Below are 25,471 nucleotides of genomic sequence, written 5' to 3' on the forward strand. Positions count from 1 at the left end.
TTAGTTTACGAGTAGATTAGAATCAGTTCAGACTCTGCCCAGCAAAGCGCTGGCAGCTTTAAATTATGTTTTAGCCTCTCTGTGCCAGTTATTTGCTTTGTAGGCCGAATGGATAGAAAATACTGTAACAATCCAGTATGCAGATGGAGCATAAGAGAAACTAGGGCTACCAGGCAATACTCAGGGCTTGAATTGCTTCAGTCAGGGAAACCTTTCAAACAAGTAATGAAAGAGCCTGTTGCAGCCTGACTTGTAAGGATGTGGGTCGTGAGAGCGGAAGCGATCAGTCTGACTGCTGTGGAGATAGGAAAGCTGAGTAATAAAATGATACATCTCTCCTTATGGCAAAGGCTTCATAACCTGAGGAAGTTTGAGAGAAATCAATCCTTGATGGACTGGCTTATGAAAGCCATTTGAACACTTGACAGTCTCCATCTGAAGTCGCCACAAATAGCAAGGGCTGGAAAACCACAAAGGAGGAGCAGATGCGTTAGAGCAACTAGGAACAAGAGAAGCTGTATTTGAAACCCAGTTTATGGGGACAGAAAAATAAACTGTTCACAGAGGAGTTAAACTGCAAAGAAGACTCAGAGAAGAGGGCAGTTCCCTGGAGGAAACAGAAACAATGCAAGCTGTCTAGAAAGTTTACACCTACTGAGGCACCTAGAAAGGATACTCTCCACCTTAACCCTAACCCGAACCCGAACCCTAATCCTAACTACCACCCTGACCTAGACCCTGACCCTGACCGTGACCCTGACCCTGACCCTAACCCTAACCCTAATCCTAACTACCACCCTGACCTTGACCCTGACCCTAACCCCAACCCTAAACCTAACCCCAACTTTGACCATAACCCTAACCCTGACCCTGACCCTGACCCTGACCCTGACCCTGATCCTGACCCTGACCCTGACCCTGAACCTGACCCTGACCCTAACCCTAACCCTAACCCTAACCCTAATCCTAACTACCACCCTGACCTTGTCCCTGACCCTAACCCCAACCCTAAACCTAACCCCAACCTTGACCATAACCCTAACCCTGACCCTGACCCTGATCCTGACCCTGACCCTGACCCTAACCCTGACCCTAACCCTAACCCTAACGCTAATCCTAACTACCATCCTGACCTTGACCCTGACCCTAACCCCAACCCTAAACTTAACCCCGACCTTGACCATAACCCTAACCCTGACCCTGACCCTGACCCTGACCCTGACCCTGATCCTGACCCTGACCCTGACCCTGACCCTAACCCTGACCCTGATCCTGACCCTAACCCTAACCCTAACCCACCCTGCTGAGCTGCCTTAAGTCTGTGCAGCATGCCACAAGTTTCCAAGATCTGTGCAGTTACCCAGGGTGGGCCTAGCACTAGTGATTCAGCTCTCTGAGTCATTCCTGCTCCTGAAAGTAACTGCTCCCCATATTTCTGTAAGTAACCCCAACAACCCACTGGTTTGCCAATTTGGACTTTGGTGGTATCAGTACTTTGACCTGTTGTGGAATCCCCATTGGGAGTGAGTAGATGTGAGTGTTCCATCTCCCTAGGAAAAGTTTGGCCACACAATGGCCTGGTCCATGCTTATAACCCCAGTAACAGAGAGCTGGGAAGCAGAGATAGGTACATCTCTGGAAGTTGCAGGCCGGCCAGCCTAGCCTATTTGGAAAAGTTCCCGGTCATGAGACACCCTGCCACAAAAAGTCAGAAGTACCTGAGGAAATGGTGACCGAGGTCATATTCTGAAATCTGTGCTCATATGCACAGGTTTACAACCACTCTTCCACACAAACACATGGCATGTACACATGTGAACAGACACAGACACACACATATGCTCACATGAAAAAGCTTCTATAAAAGAAAAAAAACTATGGAGAAAATTTTCTTTCCACATGGTACAGACCTCATATGAAACCATGTCCCATAAATATGTGGCAAGCTGCCTTGGCTGACTACTTGGCGGTGTTTAATGTGTATTTATTTTTGAGGCAAAACAACTCTCTGAAGTATGTAAGGCAGAGTGGGGAACTGGAGTACAGATGACTTTTCCAAGACATAAAATGCCCAGCCCAATCTTTTAGCTTCTCATCTCCCTTCCTTGGATGCTACAAATCCTCTAAGGGCACCATTTTAACTTTATAATTGGTCTTATTTCTGCTTTGTATAATTTTATATAGCAAACAAGCTAATCCTGCTTGCAAAACCATTACTACCCCTCTATAATATATCATTTTTTAAAAAGTTTTTTATATCACTAATTCTTTTTCCTCTTTAATTTATTAGGAAATCTCATGAAAATAAAAATAAATGGAAATTGAATTCTTGAATCAATCCAGCTATGAAAAAATATAGTCCTGCATTATATAAATATAAAATAATTTTGCACCTTTACCACACAGAATCCTAGACAGCAGAGTAATGCAAGACTTTTTATAACTATGACTCTATAGTACATCTTTATATTCCGTGAAAAAATGAAGTTCTGTAGATATTACTTAGCAGCTGACTCTTTTGTTCATAGAGAAGATTAAATAGAACATTTTACGGAGCTTTAACAGCCAGCAAAGCTGGAGGAATATCTTTCACCAAGATTGCTTTTATCCCTGATAGGTATTTACAATATGATGCCAAGGGCATCGGCCATTAAGAAAAATAAGATAAAACGTATACCACCTGAATTCCCATTAAGTCTCAAGGGTAAAAGAGTACATTTCTCACAATGATTTTCCTTTATCACTTTTATTCTCTTCTGTACGATAGTTGGGGCAGGGTTGAAAACAGCAGAAAACGCTCTAGTGAGTCTCTGTTGATACTCTTGCCTTCACAGAGCTGTGTTCTGTACCTGGGTTGCAGCCAGGGAGGAGAAAGGAATCACCCGCTATTTTGTGTTCTCCCCACTCTTGCTTTGCCACTCCTGAAGGAGGTGTGCCAGGGATGTAGACATTATCCAGCTGGTGTTGTTAAGAATGTCAAGCTGGTGTCATCCCTTCCCCTTGGCAATTTTGTGTGCTCTTCCCTTCTCACCTATGTACAGTATCTCCATGAGACCTTATTGGTTAATGAAACCAAAGTTGTCATGGTCCTCCCTTCCAAAGTCTTAAATTACTCACTCCAGAAAAATAAATCCATATTTCTGTTAATAATTCTGAGCTAAAATAATTGATTCATTCATTCTTGCCAGCAGTATCCAGCTATCCAAGGTGACCTAATTTTTATCCAAAGTATTTCTGGAAACACGAGAGAAATATATTTTAGTCCAGTCAGAGATATAATGAACTGGTGGTGGTAGATTATCTCATAAACTACAAGTACATTAAACAAAATATGACTGCCAGATAATTGGAGCAGAAAGTTAAAAGCTTGAAAAAAGGCCGTGCACCCTCACCGAACTCTTCACTTTTGATATCACTGTCACAGCAGAGTATATTAAGTGGGATACTTCTGTTCTTTACCTTAAATCATCCAACAGAGAAAATTCAATTGTCTCATTAGCCGAGCTTATGTTTTCATGAGAATTTAGTCAGCACCCTCAGCCAGGACTGTGGACAGGATTCACTATAAGAGAGATGTGTAAAATATTATGAAAAGATGTGATTTTAAAAATAAATCGTAGGTTTAAATTGGATTTTGCCTTCTCTGCTCTGGTTGACCTTTATTCCTTCTGCTCTGGCTCCTGTGATCTTTCTGGTACTAAGGATATAGTACCAGATTTTTAAATAATCATTTTCTTCTTACTTCTTGATTATTTAATACCATTTGACTCAGTGACCTTTCTCATTTGTCTTTCTGTTCCTTAACCTCTTGCTCGGTGGTTACTCTTGTCTCTCAGCTCATACAGTTCTGCTCTCTTGCCAAGGATGAATTTCACCTGCAGAATTGATTTGAGCCTCCTAATTCAGACTCCCCTGATCTGAAGTGCAGATGACCAGAGCAGAAAGAGTTCTAGCAGAGTAGCAACATAGAAAATCGGACACTGTTGGCACTGGGGTTAGAGTCCAACATATAAATTTGATAGGAACATGGGTCAAACACAGTGGATTCTTTTCTGAGTAAAAACTGAAGTTTGTAGAACTCAATATATTATACATCAGCCAACAAGCATCTAAGAATGTCATTCTGGGTTTGCTTCTTTCTATGAGCGTCTAATGGCAAAAAGAGCTCTACAGTGATAATACCATTAAAGTAAAATATACTGTTTTTTTTTCTAAACAGTTAAGTAGATGTAGAAAACAGGAACAACTTGGTGGAGGCATTAGAGAGAAGTATGGATAGCAACTGAAGAAAAGTGTTTTCTGGCTAATTTCATGGAAAGAATTACCTCACCTGACTACTTGTGAGGATGTATGATGACAGCAATAAAAGTTCTTGAAAGTTAATTTTCTTAGAAAAAGAAGTATACTTGTTAATATTTGAAACTGCAAATGGCTAGGGTTTTTCTTTTAGATTTATGGTGTGTGTGTGTGTGTGTGTGTGTGTGTGTGTGTGTGTGTGTGTGTACACGTGTGTGAACGTGTGTACCTGTGTGCACGTCTGTGGGTAGGAGGCCAGAAGAGGGTGTTGGATTCCTTGAAGCTGGATTGCAGGCCTGTGGGATGAAGTGAACACTAGGATCCTAACCCTGGTGCGTTATGACCTCTTAAATGCTGAGCCATTTTCCAGTCCTATTTGTTTAGTTGGTTATCTTTATTTTTTTAAGCATATTGTCTGTGACAATTTATAGATGAATACAGTGTAGTTAAGCCATTTCTGCTCCTCCCTCTTACTTAACTCCTCTAAGACTTCTGCCATTCACACACACACTCCTATAAAACTTGACTTTACATCATTATTTTTGTATAACCCAATGGAAATTGTTCGTGTTGCCCAAATGCACAGGAAGTAGAGCTGGACCTTTTTTACAAACTATAATTTATTCACATTACATTCCCGATTGTTATCCTTTCGTTCTTATCTTCTTGTTCCCACCTTCCCTCCCTCTTCTGCCCAATTCCTCTCCCCTAGACCTCTGGCCCGTGGGGTCCTCCTCCACACCTTCTGACCACAGCCTATCAGGTCTCCTCTGGATGGCCTGCATCCCCTTCCTTTGAGTGCCCACAGGGCCTCTCCTCCAAGGGGAAGTGATCAAAATCACCTGCAACAGAGGCAGTCCCCCGTCCCCACCCGCCCTCCCGATGTGGAGAATGAGCTGTCCATCGGCTGTATCTGAACAGGGGTGTCTAGGTTCTCTGCTTGCCGTGTACTTGATTGGTGCATCAGTGTGTGCGGAGTCCCCAGGGGACAGATACTGGAACTCGCTGCCAGACTCTGGGTGAAGTGTTGGGGGATGGAAGGTGTCCAGGAGATCCACAAGGAGACTGTCAAGGCTGGTGGATTTGGACCCAGGACCTGGGCCTTGTACTGGAGCAAATGCAATATACTATGGGTAACACTGTTAAAGAAAACTGACTCCCGGTTAAGGGAAACTGTCAACTGCCAATTGGCTCTCCACTAGGGTAGGTCCTCATGAGACTCCTATCCATGCTAGAATAGTGTGGCTTGATCTTGTGGAGGCAACCATGCTGCTGTGAGTTCATGAGTATGTTTACAGCTGAGTCAAGTTCAACAAATTGAAATGAAAGAGAGAGATGGGGGAGGGAGGGGAAAGACTGAATTTAAAATGACAAGAGGCCTCTAATGAGGATCAGCAATCAGCAGAGTATTTCTCAAGGTTCGTAGTCAAAGTGTTTCTGAAGAGCAGAGACTGGGCTAAGCAGCATAAACCCAGTAGGTACACCACAGCCGTGAGGCAGCTTTGGACAAATGCCTTAAAATGCAATGTGGGAAGTTCATTTTCACTGATTAAATTAGCTACTAATTAGATACTATTAAATTGCTAAATCAATTGTAACACTTAGGAATGTTTGACCACTAGCATAAAGGTTTATCTGTGAGAGTTTCCTTTCTCCACTGTGCTCCGTGTCAATATTTCACACCCCACAAAACACCATTATTGACTTTTAAGAATATTCTTCAAGAATTTAGTGGGTGTACAAACAAAAATACCCATAAATTCTTCCCCTACACACTTTTTTTTAAAAATCAACAGGTAAAATAGTAGGTATTTATCAAGTGCAGCAATTTAGCAAGTACACACTTTACTATGTACCCACCATAGAATGACCAAAGCTAGCAAATTAGTACCATCCATCTCAGATACGTATTTATGTGGTAAGATCATTCACCAACCGTTCTGATTTTGCTTTTTGACATGTGGAGATCTGAAGCCAGGACCTTCTACATGTTAGGCAAGTTCTCTGCCACTGAGCTATCTCCCCAATTCCACTCAACGTGTTTCAATATTGTTACAGTCACAGTGCTACACAATAAATCTCCTTAATTCTTTGTAGCTACTGAGATTTTGTCTGACATGTTTTTACAGAAACATTAGCACACTGTACGTAGTATTTGCCTTGTACTCTCACTTAACAATATAGGAGGAGGAGGAGGAGGATTAATATTCACTCCTTAGCAGTTGCATTCTAGGTACTCTTGAGAGTGGTATGCATTATCTCAGTGCTCAAACAGGGCAATAAAAAACCTTAAGTATTGCAGCATCTTCCTATTTTATAGATAATAAACTGTTAGTGATATTAGTTTCCACTGGTTTTTCTATTTTTTTGTCTCCTTAGATCTTATGTTTTATTTCCTTTTAAAACAATTTTTGCAAGGCTAGAGAGATGGATCTGTGGATAGTTAGAGATGGATTTGCTGTGCAATCAGGACCAGTATTAGAATCTCGGCAGCCACATAAAAAAAGCCGTGTGTTACCCACCGTGGGCCCAGGAGAGAGGGAAACTGCAGGGACTCACTGGCCACCAGCATAGCTCCAAGTCTGGTGACAATCCTGACTCAAAACAGTAGGTATACAGTGACAGAACAGGACACCCAGTATTGATTTGTGACTTCCTCAAGCATACACAGTCCTGTGTATCTACACAGACATGAGCCCATACATCTCATGAGTGCACAATACACAGAAAGAAGTTTTCACAAGTATTGAGTCATCAACTTTTTATCATATTTTGACTTTAAATTCCTTCCCTTTTCTGAGTCTATATACTTTTTCATGGTTTTGCTTTGTACTATTATGATTTTATTTTTAATAGAAAACTTAAATCCGTGTAGATGGAGACATAGGTTGTTGTTGTTATGACCAGCATCCAGCACAATTTGTGGAAAATTCCAGCTGCCCTTCACTAATATGAGATTCCATTTGGTTATTTACTTGAGTCAAAGGCATTCTGATTGTTTCTAGACTTTCTATGATTTCTAAGTTTGGCTTACCAAAGTTCTCAGGAAGGATCTTTCCATAATAAAGAAGCACAATGCAAACATTGTTAATTATAGTAAAGATTAAATTGTTAGCAGAATAAGAGTGTTAATTGGCTTATATCGCTCTGAAGAAAAACAGTGGTATTAAGAGTTTTGTTACTGCCTATAGTTGGATGTTAAAGTCTTAGAGTATTCACTCAATGGGGATTGGGACAGATGCTGGGTCTCCCTATTGGGACTCCAGGTGAGAGAGTTATGGGAGAATGGAGAAATAGAAGGATCCAGAGGGTCCTGGAACCCTATAGGAAGACCATCAAGGCTGGCAGATCTGGACCCAGGGGGTGCTGCACAAACTACTGTACCAACCAAGCACAATACATGCAGTAAATCTAGACATCCTAATCAGATCTAGCCAATGGGCAGTGCATTCTCCATAGTTGTGTGGAGAGCAGGAACTGATTCTGACATGAACTCTGGTGCCCCCTATTTGACTACTTCCCCTTGGTGGAGAGGCCTGGTGGCACTCAGAGAAAGGATAAGCAGGCTACCAGGATGAGACTTGATAGGCTGTGATCATATGGTGGGGGAGGAGGTCCCCTTCTGTCACAGACATAGGGGAGGGAAAAGGGTAAAAGAGGGAAGGGGAACAGAAAGATACAAGTGAGGGGATAACAATTGAGATGTAATCTGAATAAATCATTTAAATTTACAAAAACAAACAAAAAAATTAAATCCTAAAGAGAAATACTAGTGTTTTAGGGAATCTGCTTTGTCTCTATTTCACTGATGACAACTTAGTCAATCAAAATTTTTACCCAGAAATTTAGAGTTAATGACTTTCACTTGTACTTTGGAGGGTGACAATCTCATGTATCCCAGGCTGGTCTTGAACTCTCTATGTAGCTAAGAATGACCATGACATTTTTTCTGACCTTCTACTTTCCACCTCTCTAGTCCTAAGGTTACATGCTTAGGCTACCATACTGATTTATGTTGTGGTGGGAATTGAACCATAGCTTTGTCAATTCTTATTTTTACTAATTTTTTCATTCAATATATTTTATCATATTCTTAAGCCTCCAACTCCTCCCAGATTGTCCTAACCCACCCAACTTCATGCTTTTCTCTTTCTCTCAAAAATACCTAAAAGTTTATCTATATTTATTTTCATTAATTTCTAACATTTACAAAATAATCAGTTTATTTATGACATTTCATATGCACCCTCATTGTATCCTACTCATTGCAAGCCTCTACCACTCAGCCTCATTCTTCCTTCTCCCATGATCAACAGCTCCCTTTTCTTTCACTTGTCATTTGGAAGAAAGACCAAAATTTCAAAATCTCCACTTTATAAAGAGGCACACTTTTAATTTGGAGATAAAAAAAAATTGGTAACACCAACTACAGTTTGCTGATGGAGAGTTTTCTCCAGGAAATCTGACTCTAGTACTCTCTATGGTAAGGCCATTTCTCCCCTTGACAACAACTACAATAAAACAGTGACAGAAGTGTGTCATTTGTAATGTAGGCTTCTAGGAACACACACAGTTTCACATGCTCTTGATCCTTACTTATTAGAAAATGAGAAATTGGAGATGACACCAACGATTGTAATTTTAAGTCATTATAGAAGGATAGACTGAGATGGGATAAAGATGGAGAAGAAGTTCTCAGAAATTTTCCCAGGAAATTGAATCTAAGAAGCATCCACTCAGGGAAAATTTTGAGACAGATTCTGATCATATTTGTATACACACTGACAACCTCGCGTATACTAAAGTAGTTGTCCCAACATCATGTTTCCTGAGACTCACAAGACAAAGCTATTCTCCTCAATGCAATTTATATTAAATCCATTGAATTTAATGGTGAGAGGACTGATGGACACAAACTTCTAGAATGGGACACAGTTCTCTCTGCAGTGAAAGGAGCAACTGTCAAAGACACTCACCTGAGTCTTAACATTCAAGGGTTCTCTGAAGGCCCCTCTGCAGGTAGCCACTGAGACTTTGTTTAACCCCCTCAGCATCAAGATAGTGTTTCGCTCAATAGAGAAACAGAAACAATATCCCAAGAACCATCTTGAAAACAGTCTTTACTGTGGAATTAATGAGAAGGTCTTGGTAACCCAGAAGTGCTAAATGAGCCCTGCCCTGATCGTTAGCATCTGCACTGTCACTTAATGAGCCAATAAATAAATTAGACCTTTAAAACTTCTGGCCAAACTTTGTTAGCCACATTTTATAGATGAAGAGTCAACACTTTAAAACTATGATCACGTCAGGTTTCTGTGTTCACATCCTGGTACTTCCACATTGTGATACATACTACATTATTGGACTATTTAATCCATGGTTTTCTTCCTCTGCTGTTTCTAAAGTCTCAAAGTAATTAATTATGTTTATTTTTTTCTCCTTTTAATTCTCAGTCATGGAGCAGTATCTGATTTATAAGAATGACTTTAAATATGTGATAAATGTATATGACAGGCCATGATCTGAGGATTGAAATTTATGCCTTTATGTCCAGAATCCTAGAATTATGGTACAATTTGCTTCCTAACAATGTCCAGACATGGAAGAAAGTGTATCCACCCTACTAATCTTTTACAATTTTATAAGGTCCCAGACTAGTTCTCAGAGCTGAAGTCACCTTCAACAACTTAATTTAGATAAAGAGGGGGCTGAAGAGATAGCTTAGCAATTAAGAGTGCCTAGTTTCTTCCAGAGGACCCAAGTTGAGTTCCCAGCACCCATGTCAGGCAGCTGTAACTCCAGCTCCATGGCGTCTGATGCCCTCCTCCGAACTCTGTGGGTATAACCTTTATGCAAACATGTGATAATGCTTGTACAAAAACACACCCATATGCATACATTAGTTTTTTTTTATTTTAAAGTTAGTTTTAAAAAAACTTTTGTTCTGAATAAATATATTAAGTGAGAAGAGAAATAATGCCCTCACAAACATAATGATCATAATCTTAATTCTGAGTCAGGCCAAATACACACCATCCATATTTTCACCTTATCACAAAATAAATGCATTTGCTGAACATCTTTAATGTCCAGTTGGTGGGCAATCAAGATGTTCCAATGAAATTAGCACCTCTGTCTGAGCTCTTCCCACTTTACAGAAAGAGTATGTTCAAGTAAATAAGTTGAGTCTCATGATGTTCATGTTAACCACATGGGGCATTGTTAGGATACAGATTATAATTCAGGACCAAGAATAATTTTCCTGTGGTACATGATTTGCTGTATTTAAGCCCTAATTTGTTTTTTTTAATTTTTTATTAATTTATTCTTGTTACATCTCAATGGTTATCCCATCCCTTGTATCCTCCCATTCTTCCCTCCCTCCCATTTTCCCCTTATTCCCCTTCCCTATGACTGTTCCTGAGGGGGATTTCCTCCCCCTGTATATGCTCATAGGGTATCAAGTCTCTTCTTTGAAAAGCAAGTCAAAGCAACCTAAGTTGTTGCATCCTTTTCCTTATTGTTTCTCCCCTGGCATTGTTTTAACAGATTAAAAAAAAAAAACTACATTTCTGTTTTCTATCCTATTTCAGACAGCACATATTAAGGCAAGGAGCCCTAAGTTGCTCAAGTCAACATGACTGACAATATCAGTAATCATGAGCCCATCAAGTGAAGAATCTGAGCCTTCCCCTTGGTTGATATAGTCATGAGCAGAAGCAGCCTCTTGTATTCAGTGTTGCTTTGTTATAATACGTTCAAATGCCTTGTTCCAGGTTCAAAGGAAGTGAGTGGTAGCTATTTCTAAGATTAGGGAAACCCTCCTGTAAGTATTAAGCATCCCCCACTGGGAAGAATTAAGGCTTGGAAAGTGGACAGGCATCAGCACTTCACATCTCAATGACTGAATATGAAATAACAATTTGTGTCTTCATTATCTCATTTCCTGAGGCTAATAAGCAGTGTTCACTTGACAATGAACAAAGCCTCCACCTCAGACAAGATGTGCTCTGGACTTATCAATGGTTTTTCTGTTGCTTTTGCATTTCCAAGCACCCTAGCATCAACAAAGATAGCTCATTTGTTTCACTTTGTGAAAACTCTTCATTTTTCCCTAAGACTTTCCATTTCACGCTGTGTGAATTTTATTAAGATCGCTTTCACAGGAGCTAAGTACTGGTTGGATGGGGCCCAAAGGGATGGCAGTCACAGTCTGGGCAATGTTAGAAGCCTCTTGAGACATTTCTTTGCTACTAAAATCCCCGTGGAGAGTCATACAAAAAAAAAAAAAAAACAACAACAACAAAAAAAAAAACACAAATTGTCCAATAGTTTGGTGTCGTGAGTATTTTGGTGTTGGTCCTGTAAATCATTCTATAACATTACCTAAAATCTAGCATCATAGGAAGCTAGCTAGTTCTTCATATCAGTGTATCACATGGATATAGATAGATAGTCTTCAGTTATGGTTAAAGCTGGGCTATCATACTACTTAAAATAATATTTATGTTATAATTAACATTTATTGATAAACCTGGTCTGTATGTCTAATCATTTGTCAATGAATGTTGTCTTATCAAGTAATTTTATAAAATAATTGAAAATAAACTTATGTTTTTATTTTTTGCTAGAATTATGTACTGTCACCTACAGCACTAACTGCATTATACTTCTTTCTAATATTATATCATAAAAACATAACTGTCTTAGAAAACTAAATCAACCCAGCCATTTATCTAGGGTAGCTATTTATTCGATTACTTCTAAACTTCCCTTATTATTAGTTCCAAACTTTATGATGAAAGTACCTAACAATTTTAATACTCTGGGTGTGCTAAGAAGCACTGTAAGCAGTTTGCTTACCAAGTCTCCATTCCTTAAGGTTGTATGACGCGGTTCTGTTATTTCTACTGCCGAAACGTAGCAATCAGGGAGAGGCAGGCTGGGCATCTTGACTATGTGTACACTCCCATAATGGGTAGAAACTATACTGAAGCAAAATGGTGTAAATAGGGTACATATAACAGACACTAAAATGTCCTGGGTAAAGCGCTTGGTAGCTGTTCCTGAGAGTAGGGAATCCCCACTGTCAGCATTCAGGCAACCACACGAAGCATGTCTAAATTAGCTTTATGTGTTCCTGCACATTTTGGTAAGAAGTAAAAGCTCAAGTATGCATGGATTTTCACATTTAACTCTCCTTCATATAGAATTTACAGATGCATGTCTTGGGTGGATTTTCCAAGAGTGAACTAGCATGGAGAAGAAAACCTGAGGGTAGGGCATCTTTGATATGGAGAGTGTTGACACATTTGAACCCACAAAGACCGTTTCTCTCTCTCTCTCTTCACAGAATGTGTGACACAGGAGAAGGCCTATTCACTTTTCAAACAAGGGAAGGAGAAATGATCTATCAAAAGGTCCACTCTGCAACACTAGCCATAGCTGAGCAACATGAAAGACTAATGCTAGAAATGGAGCAGAAGGCCCGGGTAAGGCTCCACTCTATGTGATCTAATGCTTGTGAATGCATGTCCTGTGCTGATGCGAACTATGTTTATGTGATTCTGTTCGTGTAGTGTGTGGTGCCCACCCGTGCTCTGTCTCCATTACCAAACCTACGAAGGCCAACCGCAGCTCTGTAATACTTTCATCAGTATATCACAAAGTTATTTTTGACCAAGACGCAGAAGCCCTGCTCTCCATAGATCTGTGTGGGATCTGCTGCGTTGGTTGCCCAAAGCTGTGGCTTGGAGCATGAAGCAAGAGTTGAACTTTGCTACGTATGCTTATTCTAAATGTGCAAATTAACATGTAGAAATTCTAAGTATATTTCCATGAAGAAAATGTCGGGAATTGTTTCAGTAGACTGTAATTATTGATCATGAAACACAGCATTCCATTTGGGTTCCAAACTCACTGCTCAACATCACTGCTTACAGACTGTACTTCTGAGCAGGGTATTAAATCCATAAAGGTCTTCTTTTCCTTAATAACAGACATATGGTAGTTCTATCTATTTAGTTGCCAGACATACACACAATAATAAAACATTTAATCTTTTGACGGTGACAGAGCAAGTAGGGCATTTTTGAGTACTTACAAACTTTCCAATATCTATGAAGAAAGCACGTTATTGAGTCCAAATGTAGTTACTACTTTTCATTCAAGCTCTTTCAAAGGACATCTAACAATCTTGAGCCAATTTTTTAAAAATAAAATTTAATTCACATCAGCTGTGGCTGATATGTGCTTATCACAGTTTGGGCCAAACCCAAGAGTTAGACAGTCATCCCTAAATACTTAGAGAAGATGGGTACCTGTAGAAGGATCTCAGACACTCTAAACTTGAGGTGTGTTCCCTCTGTAACTGGTACAGATGCTCAAATGATGAGTTTGGTGATGCTCAACAGTGGAATTTACCAAATCAAATGTAAAGAGAGTATTTGGGTAAATTAAAATATCAATTTTACAGGTATGCTTCTCTCGGAAGGTTAATGCTAGGAAAATTAAATTGATTTCTGTCTAGTCCATTCTTCAGAATAAGCTAGTTTAATACTTTTTTGAGAGCAGTCTACCGCAGTTTGGTAACTATTCTCAAGAACACTAAGTTCTAAAACCAATGCAGGGGTTTCCCAGCCTCCAAGACATTACTTTCTCTTTTAATACACCTCCTTTACACACACAAAACTTTCAAACAAGCATGAAAAAAAAAACATTTTAGTGTTCTGTGTGTGGTTCCTAATTTCAATTTAAAATAATATAAAGCTCTGTGTGAAAATTAGGTAAAAGTACAACATGGGGATTAAAATAAAACCTTCTATCTAACATGCAAAAATGTGGCATTGTATTTAGTACATATATACTATGAAATAGATAACAGGGGTGACTGTTTTGCTGTTGTTGTGTTTTGTTTTTTGTTTAGTTTTTAGTTTTCAAATCTTTTAGTTTTCAAATCAGGATGTGTTGTATTCATATTTAAATACTTATGTATTTTCATATGCTTTAAAAGATTTTTAAGGATTAAGTACCCAAAGAAGTCTATAGCACTGGAGGCCCTAAATGTAAGTTTTCAGGCAACTGAAAGCATTTGATTTATCTTTTTAATGAAACATGATTTGTGGATTTACAAACTTGCGCAAAATGGAGTGAAAATAGTGTCTCAACTGTTATTTTTTTCTGAAAAGATGAAACATGGTTTTGCTGTTATTGATAACACCTCTTTCTATTTTGATATGTCTCCATTCTCTAAGTAAAGCCAAATTTCTCTCATCATTTAAAATACCTGATGGATTAATTCAGCAGGTGAGATGCTTGTTGTTAGATCTGACAACCTGAGTTCAATCCTTGGAACCCATGCTGTGAAGGAAACAAATTAATTCTTAAAATATGTCATACACACACCATGACAGGTGCACACTTCTACTCACATATAAATAGATAAATGTTAGTTAAAATATTTTAATATGGCAATCCGATACCTAGGAATTATCAGTCCTGGCGAATAGAGCAGTACATTTTCTATTAAGCAGTATTGCATATCAACACAAAAAATACCTAGTAAATTGGTAAGGCAATTAAAGATTTGTATTTTGATTTTTGTCACTGAGAAAGATCATGAAAGAATTAGTATTGACTAACTCAATTATAAAGTTTTACATACATGTTAGCTGTTTATTAACTGGCACAAGATCACTATGCATTTATTTGGGACTCAGTGAACTGATGAATACAAGAGAAGAAAAAAGTTTCTTCTTTCAGGTTGCCCACAGTTTTGTGAGATTACATAGTTTGTATTATCCAGCGTCATGCCAGGTCCCTTGACTTCTTAATTCACATGGTCAGGGCAGTGGTGTCAGAGAGTTTCTGGATAGTAAAGTCCTGAGAGGCTCATGCATGAACCCTCCAGGGAGAAAATAGGGCTTGCTTCCACTATTGCATTCACAGAGCTCCTCAGTCCTGCCTTGCTTAAAAAGTAGAAACAACTCTATAGAAATGGGGATCCTAGGTGGTTTCAATGTGTTCTTTAATTTTTTAACCCAAATATGGCTTATACAGATAAGTAAAGGGTTTTCCCCCCACAAAAACAATGCCAAGTATGAATTCCACCTCATAAAAGGAGACTAAAATCCAATCAAAATGTGGTTGGTGGATGACTAGAGGCAAACTGTTTTCTAGACACAGCTGCTATGTTGTACAGATGAACTCACAGAGATTGTGACAAAAAGACAAAATCTGTCCAAGCTGAGGCCATAAAAAAAAAAATGCCCGCATGGAGGTGAAGACATGGGCACAAAGCGATGCACCTACCTGAGGACCTATTGGAAGTGGAGAGCTTCATGGATAGTAAGAGTCCGTTGACCAAGAGGTGTGGCCCTGTTAGTTCTGCCATGCTCTAGGACAGACCCCATTCCCAAAAGCGTTTAAGCAACACAAACTGGACCTGGTGGGTTAAAAAAAATCATCATGGAGTGTTGGCTTTTCTCAAAGGCCTTTTTTGCATTTAATGAGATAAGCATGTGGGGTGTTTCTTCTAGTTTGTTTATATGGTGGATTACATTTTATTTTATTTTTTGCAAAGGAGCACAAAGATATATGGGTACAAATGAAGAGGTGGATCTGGGAGAAGTTTGAATGTGAATATAGCCAAAATACATTGTATGAAATGCTCAAAGAATTAATACAAATAATTTAAAACACAGCAAGAAAGGAAGAATTTTGTTTGGGGTACATTGGAGAATTAAGCCAGGACAGTTTTTAATTTAGATATTTAAATACAATGACATGTCCAAATACATTTCTGTCTCACATATAATATTCTTCCTTTCATAATTAGTGAAATTAATCAAATTCATTGTCAAAAGATGCTAAGCTATCAGAGCACCATATTGCCAAGAATGTTAATCTCCCCACTAATAGCAACCATTCATCAGAGGCTCAGCCAAACATGCATGGTGTTTCAGTCTGTTGAGCCTGAATACAGATCTAACCAGGATAGACTGAAAAGCCACAGATGTTTTAGGGGAGGGAGATGTCAGAGGGAGTGAGAGGAGCAAGGATGAAAGAAACTTTTTTAATTTTTCTTTTTATGTTGTTAAGGATTTTAAACAGACTAAAATGCCTAAGGCCTAAACAATACGAGAAAATATGAATGAAAGTAAAACATGGTTTCCAGAAACATTATCAAAAATAAGTAAATAAGAAGAAATACTATAGATCATCTTCAGGAAGAGAGAAGAGAATGTCTTGGTGGTTCTGTTGTAGGGAGAAAAGAGTAGGCAGGGAACAGTTGTCCAAAGAGACCAACTGTTGGTGAACAAATAGTTAATGGGACTAATTGTTGAGGAGAGATTGAGGAGAACAGAAATATTGAGGCGCAGGCACAAATTGCAGTGCAAACTAAAAGGTCTTCTAGCCCAGAAGAACTTTATTTTTCTTCTGTCATCTCTTTTGGGCCAACCCCAGGCCTTTATTTAAATTGAAGTTCAATTTTTTTCATTAAAGATTACATCATGGTTTTTACACCTTTTACAATCAATAGAGCATTTAAAAACCAATCAAGAAAACAATCTAACAAAGAAAGGAAGACAATCCTGTATAAGCTACAAAAAAGCTACATATAGAAAAAAAATCAATCGGTATCCAAGCAATGGTCAGTATGACCTGATTATTATTTCTTAAACAGTACTTGGGAAAGTTTAATCATAAATTTCTCCAGGATAAAAGCCAGTATATTTACATGATTGTCATAGCAACATAGCTTGAATCTAAATGTGCTTCACACAGAAAAAACTTGAGTTACTCCCAGTTTCAAACCAACAGGTGTATTATTCATCTTTACTAAAGCCTAGACTGACTGCCAAGGGGTCCTCTATTGTGAAATATCTGTAAAGCGTGAGGTCCCAAGCCCACTTTCTATTACTTTCAAAGCATATTCTAAATAAAAAAGTTTAATTTTCTATAGCTAACAATATCTGACCATTACTGTTATGTCAAAGTCCTAACTTTCTTTTCAAGCAGTTTCTGCCTTGCCACGCACAATAGTTAGAGCCAAAACTCTCTGGCCTTTGGCCAGATGCCTTATTTCAATATTCTCTGTGGGAAAAAGTTTTCCAGTGTAAATTTCTTGAGAAATAAAGAGAAAGGTAGTTTTAGAAGAAAAGGCATATTTCTAAGTAGCTTTTAGGCAAAATTATTCCATAAATAGACATGAACCATAAATAATATAAGATGGTGTTGAGCAACTGGAGATCTTTGGAACTTTGTCAAGCAAAACCTCTATGACTTGTCCTTATGTCTCTGACAAAGAAAAGCATTGTGACTAGTAATTTCTAAACTTGTGATGTCACGGGTAACTCAAAAGCCATTTGAGAGCACCTCATACATAAATTTATACTTTATAATTTGGTAAAAAATATATAAATATTTAAGATGCTTTTCTTGAAATTCAATTTTTTTCACAATGAAACAAAAAGGCTAGAGAAAAAAGTCAGCTCTTCAATGAGGTAATTTGAACAGCAATAAAAATGGAATGAATTCACCCTTCCTCAGTTACACTTTACTAATCACTCACTACTATCAAGCTATGAAATGATATTTTATATAAATAGTTATGTAGAATTCCCTATCAGCACATAAATAGCATGTCAGTCTCATGAGCAGTTGCGTGACGTGGAAAGCGCTATCATACTGCATCAATTCCAAGATGACAGGTTTGCTTTTGTGCCCTCGCTTCCTCCTCCTCCTCCTCCTCCTCCTCCTCCTCCTCCTCCTCCTCCACCACCACCTCCTCCTCCTCCTCCACCTCCTTCTCCTCCTCTTCCTCCTTCTTCTTAATTTTAGCAGCTCTCACTCAATTATAGAACACAGTTTGACTGGCAGAACCCATCATTTGTAGTGCTAGGTATAATGGTTGTTTTTCTTAAAAAGGATAAAATTTTATAGCATATGAAATATAGCAATAGTTTTTTTTAAGTGGCAAACATACACTCATTTATAACTTTTGAAGGGACTAAAAGGCTTCCCAGATGGTTTATATTCTTAGCAGTTTGGCTTCCCCTGCCAAATTCCATTAAAACTTTCTTCTTAGACATATTCTGCAGGGAGTCCTATCAGCATGAAATAGATAAGGTTTTTTACAGCAAAAATATGACGAGCTTGGAAGCATCTTACAGTGATGATACACAGAACCTATTTAATATACTTCTCTGGATACAATCACAGAAGCTTTAAAAACTCCAGGAATCATATGCATATACATGGAGTAAATTATACCTGGTAAAACTAAATGCAATGTCTGGAGGGATGGCTCAGCACTTAGGGGTGCCTACTGCTCTGGTCAAAGACCAGAGTTCAGTCTCCAGCACCCACATCTGCCTGTAATTCCAGCTCCAAAGAATCTGATGCTACCTTCTTGTCTTTGTTGGGTACCCACACATACATGCACACATACAAACACAAAAGTGAAAATAAAATGAATCTTGCAAACACATTTATTTTTCAAAGTTCAAGACTCTACTGTTCAACATAATCAATAATAATCATAAGACCAAAGCACAAGGTATTACTGACAATGACCAGTTATACATTTTGAAGTTCAAAAACATATTCATAAAATTTTCTTTTCTTGATATGCATTGATTGCAATTAACCAACATGAATGTAATTAAAATAAATTATGCTCAATAATGAAATAAACTTATGATCCTAATTAATTACTTCATTAGCTTTTATTTCAAAACACTAAAAAATAGTTTTTCACAAACATACATGATAGAATACATGCACTTGAAACTCACACATTTTCTAATAAATGTGGAATAAAGTAAACATGGCAAAAGGCTATATATAGTTTGGTCAGCAAGGCTATAGTACAGTATTAGAATAAAAGTTGCTTCAAACATTTCCTTTAACCTAGGAATGTGTTATGTATGGTCTAGATGTGACTTCAGACATGTGCACATACAATACAGAGAGGGAGAGGAGGACACAAACCCCTTACTTCTAATCAACTATACTTGTTACTTATGTAAGAGAGAAGACTGCTGAATATAAAATATTACAACTTCTATGCTAAAAGTATGAGTCTGTTTCTTTTATTTTATTGCTGCAGCTGAATAACAGTGAGGAAAATCAAAGCCAAAATCTTAAAAGTCAAGAGAAGGGTTAAAATGTTTGTAGATCAAGATAGATGATTTAAGTTAATAGAGATGAGATATGATAGATATTAATCTCCATTCAGAAATTTAGATCCAATAAGATAGGAAAGATGCTTACTTCAAGTTTGCCAAATACAAATAGCCAAATCACTATGAATGTAACATTTATATAATTCCTGATTGTCTCATGGTTCTTCCTGCTGTATGTAGTTTATTTTACCTATGTGTAGTAATATAAGTGTATATGTTAAAAAGAAACATAATAAATGAAATAAAATAAAATGTTACTGGTAAAAAAAAATAAGTCAAGATAACAATTAATGGTTGAAAATGGATGTTCTGGTGTATACCTATTATCCCAGACCTTGGGAGGCTGAAACAGGAGGATCACAGATTCAAGGGTTTCATAGCAAGTTCCTATACACAAAGTAAATATATATATATATATATATATATATATATATATATATATATATATATATATATATGGATAACCAGTGCTGCTTCAGTGAAGGCAATCACTTCTCTCATTCTGGAGGTGTTAGAACAAAGGACACATGGTGTGTGAAAGTGACGTACGTGAGCAGGACTAACAAAACACATTATGCTAATCAGGTCTTTTATCTACCTTATTCTATAGGAGGCTATATGGAACCTGACAATAATTCTACTTCAGAGAGTTAGTATACAACAACCAAGGGCTTTCTTGAGAACCCAGGGATTACTAACTCATAAAATGGCTGACAAAGGAAAAGTAGCTTTGTGCAGAAATGGGATAAAAAAATGCATTAATACCAACTTTCTGTATGTGTGGCTACTGAACATTACCTAAATAAATCACTATGTATTTAAAGTTTTAAAGGAACAAATTATGATGTAAAAACACTGTGAATTTTAGTGTTTTTCATCTGTTCATTCCTGTGCACAGAAGGCAATTTTCTAAATGCTTTTATCTTCTAATTTACAAATGTAAGATACCCTAAGGACTCACAAATATTTTCTAATCTCTATTGTTAAATACAAAACTAAGGCCTCCACTACCAACCCTTATTTTGTCCCTTATTTTTATTTTGAGAAAGAGTTTTATTAATTTTTCTGGAATGGCATTGAACTCAGAACCCTCAACCTCAGCCTCTTGAGTGCTAGGATTATAAGTCTGCAGCACCAACTCTGACTTGAATGCATGTGCATTCTTAAAGGTATCATAGATTATAAAAATGAATAATATTGTTAAAGCTACTTGATTTGATGTCATTGGTCTAATGCTAGGGTTTGTTTTATATTTTTCAAATTACCTAAATGTAATTTGCTAGCACATAATTAAAACATATAGTAAGAATCACTGTTTCAAGCTAAATTAAAATAATGTTCTATGAAGATCAAATGAAAGACATTGAGCAATTTCTATTAAATGACTATGTAAATCACATTTTATTTGCTACCTTAGAACAAACTCAGCAAAATGACTTCTAATTTCTCCCCGTTTATCTTGAATAAAATGGAAGATTAAGTGTGAGGTGTCCCCCACTGAAAATTAAGCCAAGTCCGTGAGAAACCAATTGCCCATAAACCATCAAACTTCAGAGGGTTGTTTTAATGACTGCAAACAGTGCCAAGCATGGCTGGCTCACTATCCCTGGAGTCTCTGTTCACATACAATTTTAAAGTTTTATGGACTTGCTAAGAACAAATAAAATGTGGTATTCCCAACTGGAGTGCTCTGCACACACTTCTTTATTACACAGCACAACATTTTTCTTTTTACAACTAACACAATTCATATGTTATATTAGTGTATTTTCTGATTATTGGTATCTTTGCAATTTCAACTTTTTTAACAACATATGTTCTTATCAATTCCCTCCTCTCTCAGACATGGCAAAGAACATGTTAAAACATGTCCTTGACCAATTTAGCTCACCAGACAGGTGTGATAGCTAGTGTTAGTTGTTAACTACACAGACCTAGAATCACCAAAGAGATTTTCTTGGTGTATTGTATTCTTGATGTAATACAATTCTTGATTGTATTAATTGATGGGGGAGCCACACCTACTGTGGGTAGTACTGTTCCCTGCCTGGGATTCCGAACTTTATAAATGAGGAAAGAGAGCTAAGTGTAGCAGCATTCACTGTCTTTTCTCCTGATTATTTGATGTGGCCTGCTACCTCAAGCTTCTGTTGCCTTGACCTTCTCACCGTGATGTTTGTACCCTTGAACTTAATCAGCTACTTTTTCTCTCTTAAGTTGCTTTTGTCACAGTATTTCATCAGATCAGCAGGAAAAGAAAGCAAGATACTGTCTCTCTTTATCTAGGTTGAATTTATGTGTACACCCAGACACTCACATATAAATGCATGCACACCTATGAATATGCACAGCCCGCTGAGCTCTGCTCATATTTATCACGCCTTCCCCTACCTGCCTACATTGATTAAATAGTCCATTTGGGGGGGGGGGTTCTACTTCTATAAATCATCTTGACATAAACCAAAAAATGTATTTTCATCTCTACTGTCACTCCTTTGCCAGCTCAGGTTTTGCAAATGGTAGTAGGATCTATTTTATATCACCTATATATAGATCTCAAATATATATAAATCAATAAATTTTTAATTGTTTTCCCAGATAAGATCTAAGGTAGCATGCTCATATAGGTATCAACTTCATTTGTGTATGGAGTACCTTGACTTGGCTTTGTTCCCCTGTGCTCCCTGGTAGAACACAGACATCTCAACTACTCTTCACACTTGGTTGAATTGTGACCTGCACTTTTCTCAGGCACTAAATAAGCATTTTCTGGTTCATTGCTCAGCCTTGCAGTGAACTAAATGTTATTTCAAATGGCTACAACAAAAAGAAGGTGGCAGAAAGCAGTGGCAAGTGTTTCAAGGTTGATCTAACCGCCCCTTTGTCGAATTGATGTCTGCATCTGTTTGGAAGCATCCTTCCTGAATCCTGGCCTATACAAAAAGCAAAGCCGGTGGATGTTGCCTGCAAGAGAGTTAACAGTTATGTATTCTGGGAGTCTGGCACAAAGGTCCAAGGTGTGTTGTGCTTTCTTAAACAGTTTCTCACTAGATAAAAAACCCAAAACTCAAAAACACAGTAGATTCTCCCAACAAAGAAACTGGAAAACATAAATCAACCCTGGTTCATTTATTTAAACTCTATAATAGACAGAAATAGTGTCTAGCTTTTGGTTTTTTTTTTCCAACTTGACACAAGCTAGCATTATCTAACAAAACAAAAGAAAAAGCAAAAAGCAAACAAGAACAAATCTCAATTGAGAAAATTTCTTCATCACATTGCCTGTATCAAAGCTTGTATGACATTTTCTTGATAAATGATTGATGTGAGACAGCCTAGGCCACTGGGGATGACAACACTCCTGGGCAGGTGACACTGAGCTGTATATGAAAGCAGGCCCAGAAAGCCTTAGACAGCAAATCTGTAAGCAATGTTCCTCCTTCACTTCAGCTTCAATACCGGCCTTATGTTTCCTGCCTTGAGTTTCTGCCCTGACTTACCTCAGTGATGAATAGCTTTAAAATGAAATAAACCCTTTCTTCTCCAAGTTTATTTTGGTCAGTGTTTTATCAGGCAGTAGAAATCCCAACTAAGGTGAATGGTCTCATAATTTTTCTTTTACATATATGTACAAATATATATATATTTCTTTCTATATTTATATTTTATATCTTTCTATTTTCCTTACATAGATTTTTATATGCTTACACTTAGTGCATAAATGTCTTCTAGGTCAAGTTTCTTTCAGTTAATAAATAGCCATAGCATCTTAAAACTTATTTTTTACCTTCACACATAAATATTATTTCTTTCTATGCTCTTGTTGAAGTCTCTCGCCAAAAGAAGTTGTACCAAAAGTTAAAAATTAAACTAGGAATGGTGGTGCACATCTTTAATTCTAGCACTCAGGGTGACAGAGGTAGGCAGATCACTCTGAGTTCAAGGCCATCCTGATATATAATGAGATTCAATACAGACAAGACTACACAGAGAAACTTTGTCTCGAAAACAAGCAAACAAATAAAAATTTAAAATTATAATCAACAATAGTCACTAATAAAAGTACTTGAACCATAATTGCAGTTTTTAGTCACTATGGCTATTTATTGGCAAATTTCTAACACATTACTTAAAGGTAATAAGGTATCAGGCTACCAAGAAGAGACTTGATAACCTATGAGCATATAAAGGGGGAGGAGGTCCCCTTCAGGCACAGTCATAGGGGAGGGGAGTAAGGGGAAAATGGGAGGGAGGGAAGAATGGGAGGATACAAGGGATGGGATAACCATTGAGATATAACAAGAATAAATTAATAAAAAAAAGAGAAAATTGAAAATTATTGGACAAATCATAGTTCAGAACATTTATCATCCTAGTTGGGTTAAAGTCTACTATATTAATATTGTAAGTCTGTAAGAAATACTGTAGAGTGGGTAGCTAACCAACATAAATTTGTTCTTTCACAGTTATATAGTCTGAAAGTTCAAATTCAACACTGAATAGATTCACTTTTTTTCTGATGCCTTTAAGGCTTGCCTTGTAGATGTCCATTTTATACTTGTGTCATCCCATGGCTTCTTTTTATAAATATTATTCCCTGGAGTCTCTTCCTCTTTTTATAAGGGCACCATCCTCTTGGGCTAGGGTTGACTCAATGGTCTTCTTTTAACCTTAGTTAGGCTTCTAGTAGAACCTGCCTCTAAATATGGCCACACTGGGATTTAGTGCCTCACTGCACAGTGTGAGGACTCGGTCTACTCCAGAGCCGTACTTTATAGCGGTATGCATGATGAGTGAAACGCTGATGTCCAGGAAAACAGTTACTATGTGCAGATAAAGATCTGTAAATGGGCTAAGAAAATCCACAACGAATTTTCAGATTCAGATATCTCTCTTTCTACAAATAAGGAGAAAGTAAAATTGAAAGCAAATGAATGAATAAATTGAACATATCTAATAACATAGAAGGCATTGATGGCAAGCAGAGGGAGAGCTGTGGCAGCAAGAGGTGAGATGCCTCAGATGTGTTGGAGGGACAATTTTCTGCTGGCTTCCTCGGATTTGTTTTCAACACTTACTGTATGCTCATTGTGTTTCTATGATACCCAAGACTGACCATTTGGTGTAAAAAAAAATGTTTATGAAATTTAAATTAAAATATAGAAGGAACATCATTTTCATCCAATATCAGAGATTCAACGAAAAATAATAAATTAGACTAGATTAGGAAAAGAATAAAAATTATTCTACACAACTATGATTAATATGAATTCGCTTTATTTGATGTTATTAATGGGCATTGTTGACATGAACTAAATAAAAAATTACGTGCTCCATGTTTGATATGAGAAGCTGGCTTCCTCTCTCTCAATAGCACTACCATAAAATGAAACCTGTCTCTACTTCTAGAGGTATAATAGTGGGGGATGGTGGTGCTCTGATGGATAAGGTTGGAGTCTGACTTCTCCTCTGGATATCCATCTTGTGCTCAGTCTATGAAGGTGGACTCCCTTTTCCCCCAAGGAGTTTCCACTCCATCTGATACAGTAACCCCAGATTTCTTAAAAAGAGTGTCACATAGCCCTTCAGGAAGCTTACAAGCCTGTCTCTTTCCTGATAAGGAACTTGCTCAGGCACAGGGAATTCCTAGAAGTAAACCCCACTCCATCCTGAAGAGATCCCAGCCTCCAGCAAATAATCTCTAATTCTACCTAGAAGTGATTATCTCTCCCATGGGATAATTAAGTACTGCGTTTTCCTTCTTGTGATAGGACCCCATGTTACTGCATGTACATGAGTTATTGTATCACTGTATGTAAATTAAGTGTCCTGGCACCCTTAGCCCTAGGGAATCAGACATATTCGCCCTCAGAACCCCGGCCGCTGCCCAAGGTTTATAAATAAAATCTGGCTGGCATGTTCTCGGGTGCTGTCTTGCTCACCATTCCTCCACCATGACCGGCTGAGACTCCATTTATTTTTGCAGC

At 37.9% G+C, this 25,471-nt stretch overlaps 1 protein-coding gene across 1 annotated transcript in view; it reads left to right on the forward strand.

Annotated features, from left to right (window-relative positions):
• DOK6 (docking protein 6) overlaps positions 1 to 25,471 on the forward strand; it is a 389,456-nt gene that overhangs the window by 280,854 nt on the left and 83,131 nt on the right. The window contains exon 6 of the mRNA XM_084779373.1: positions 12,650 to 12,788. Coding sequence (XP_084635499.1) covers positions 12,650 to 12,788 — 139 coding nt within the window. The remainder of the gene's footprint in view (positions 1 to 12,649; positions 12,789 to 25,471) is intronic.

This window comes from Acomys minous, assembly GCF_964271855.1.
Source record: "Acomys minous genome assembly, chromosome: 4".
NCBI lineage: Eukaryota > Metazoa > Chordata > Mammalia > Rodentia > Muridae > Acomys > Acomys minous.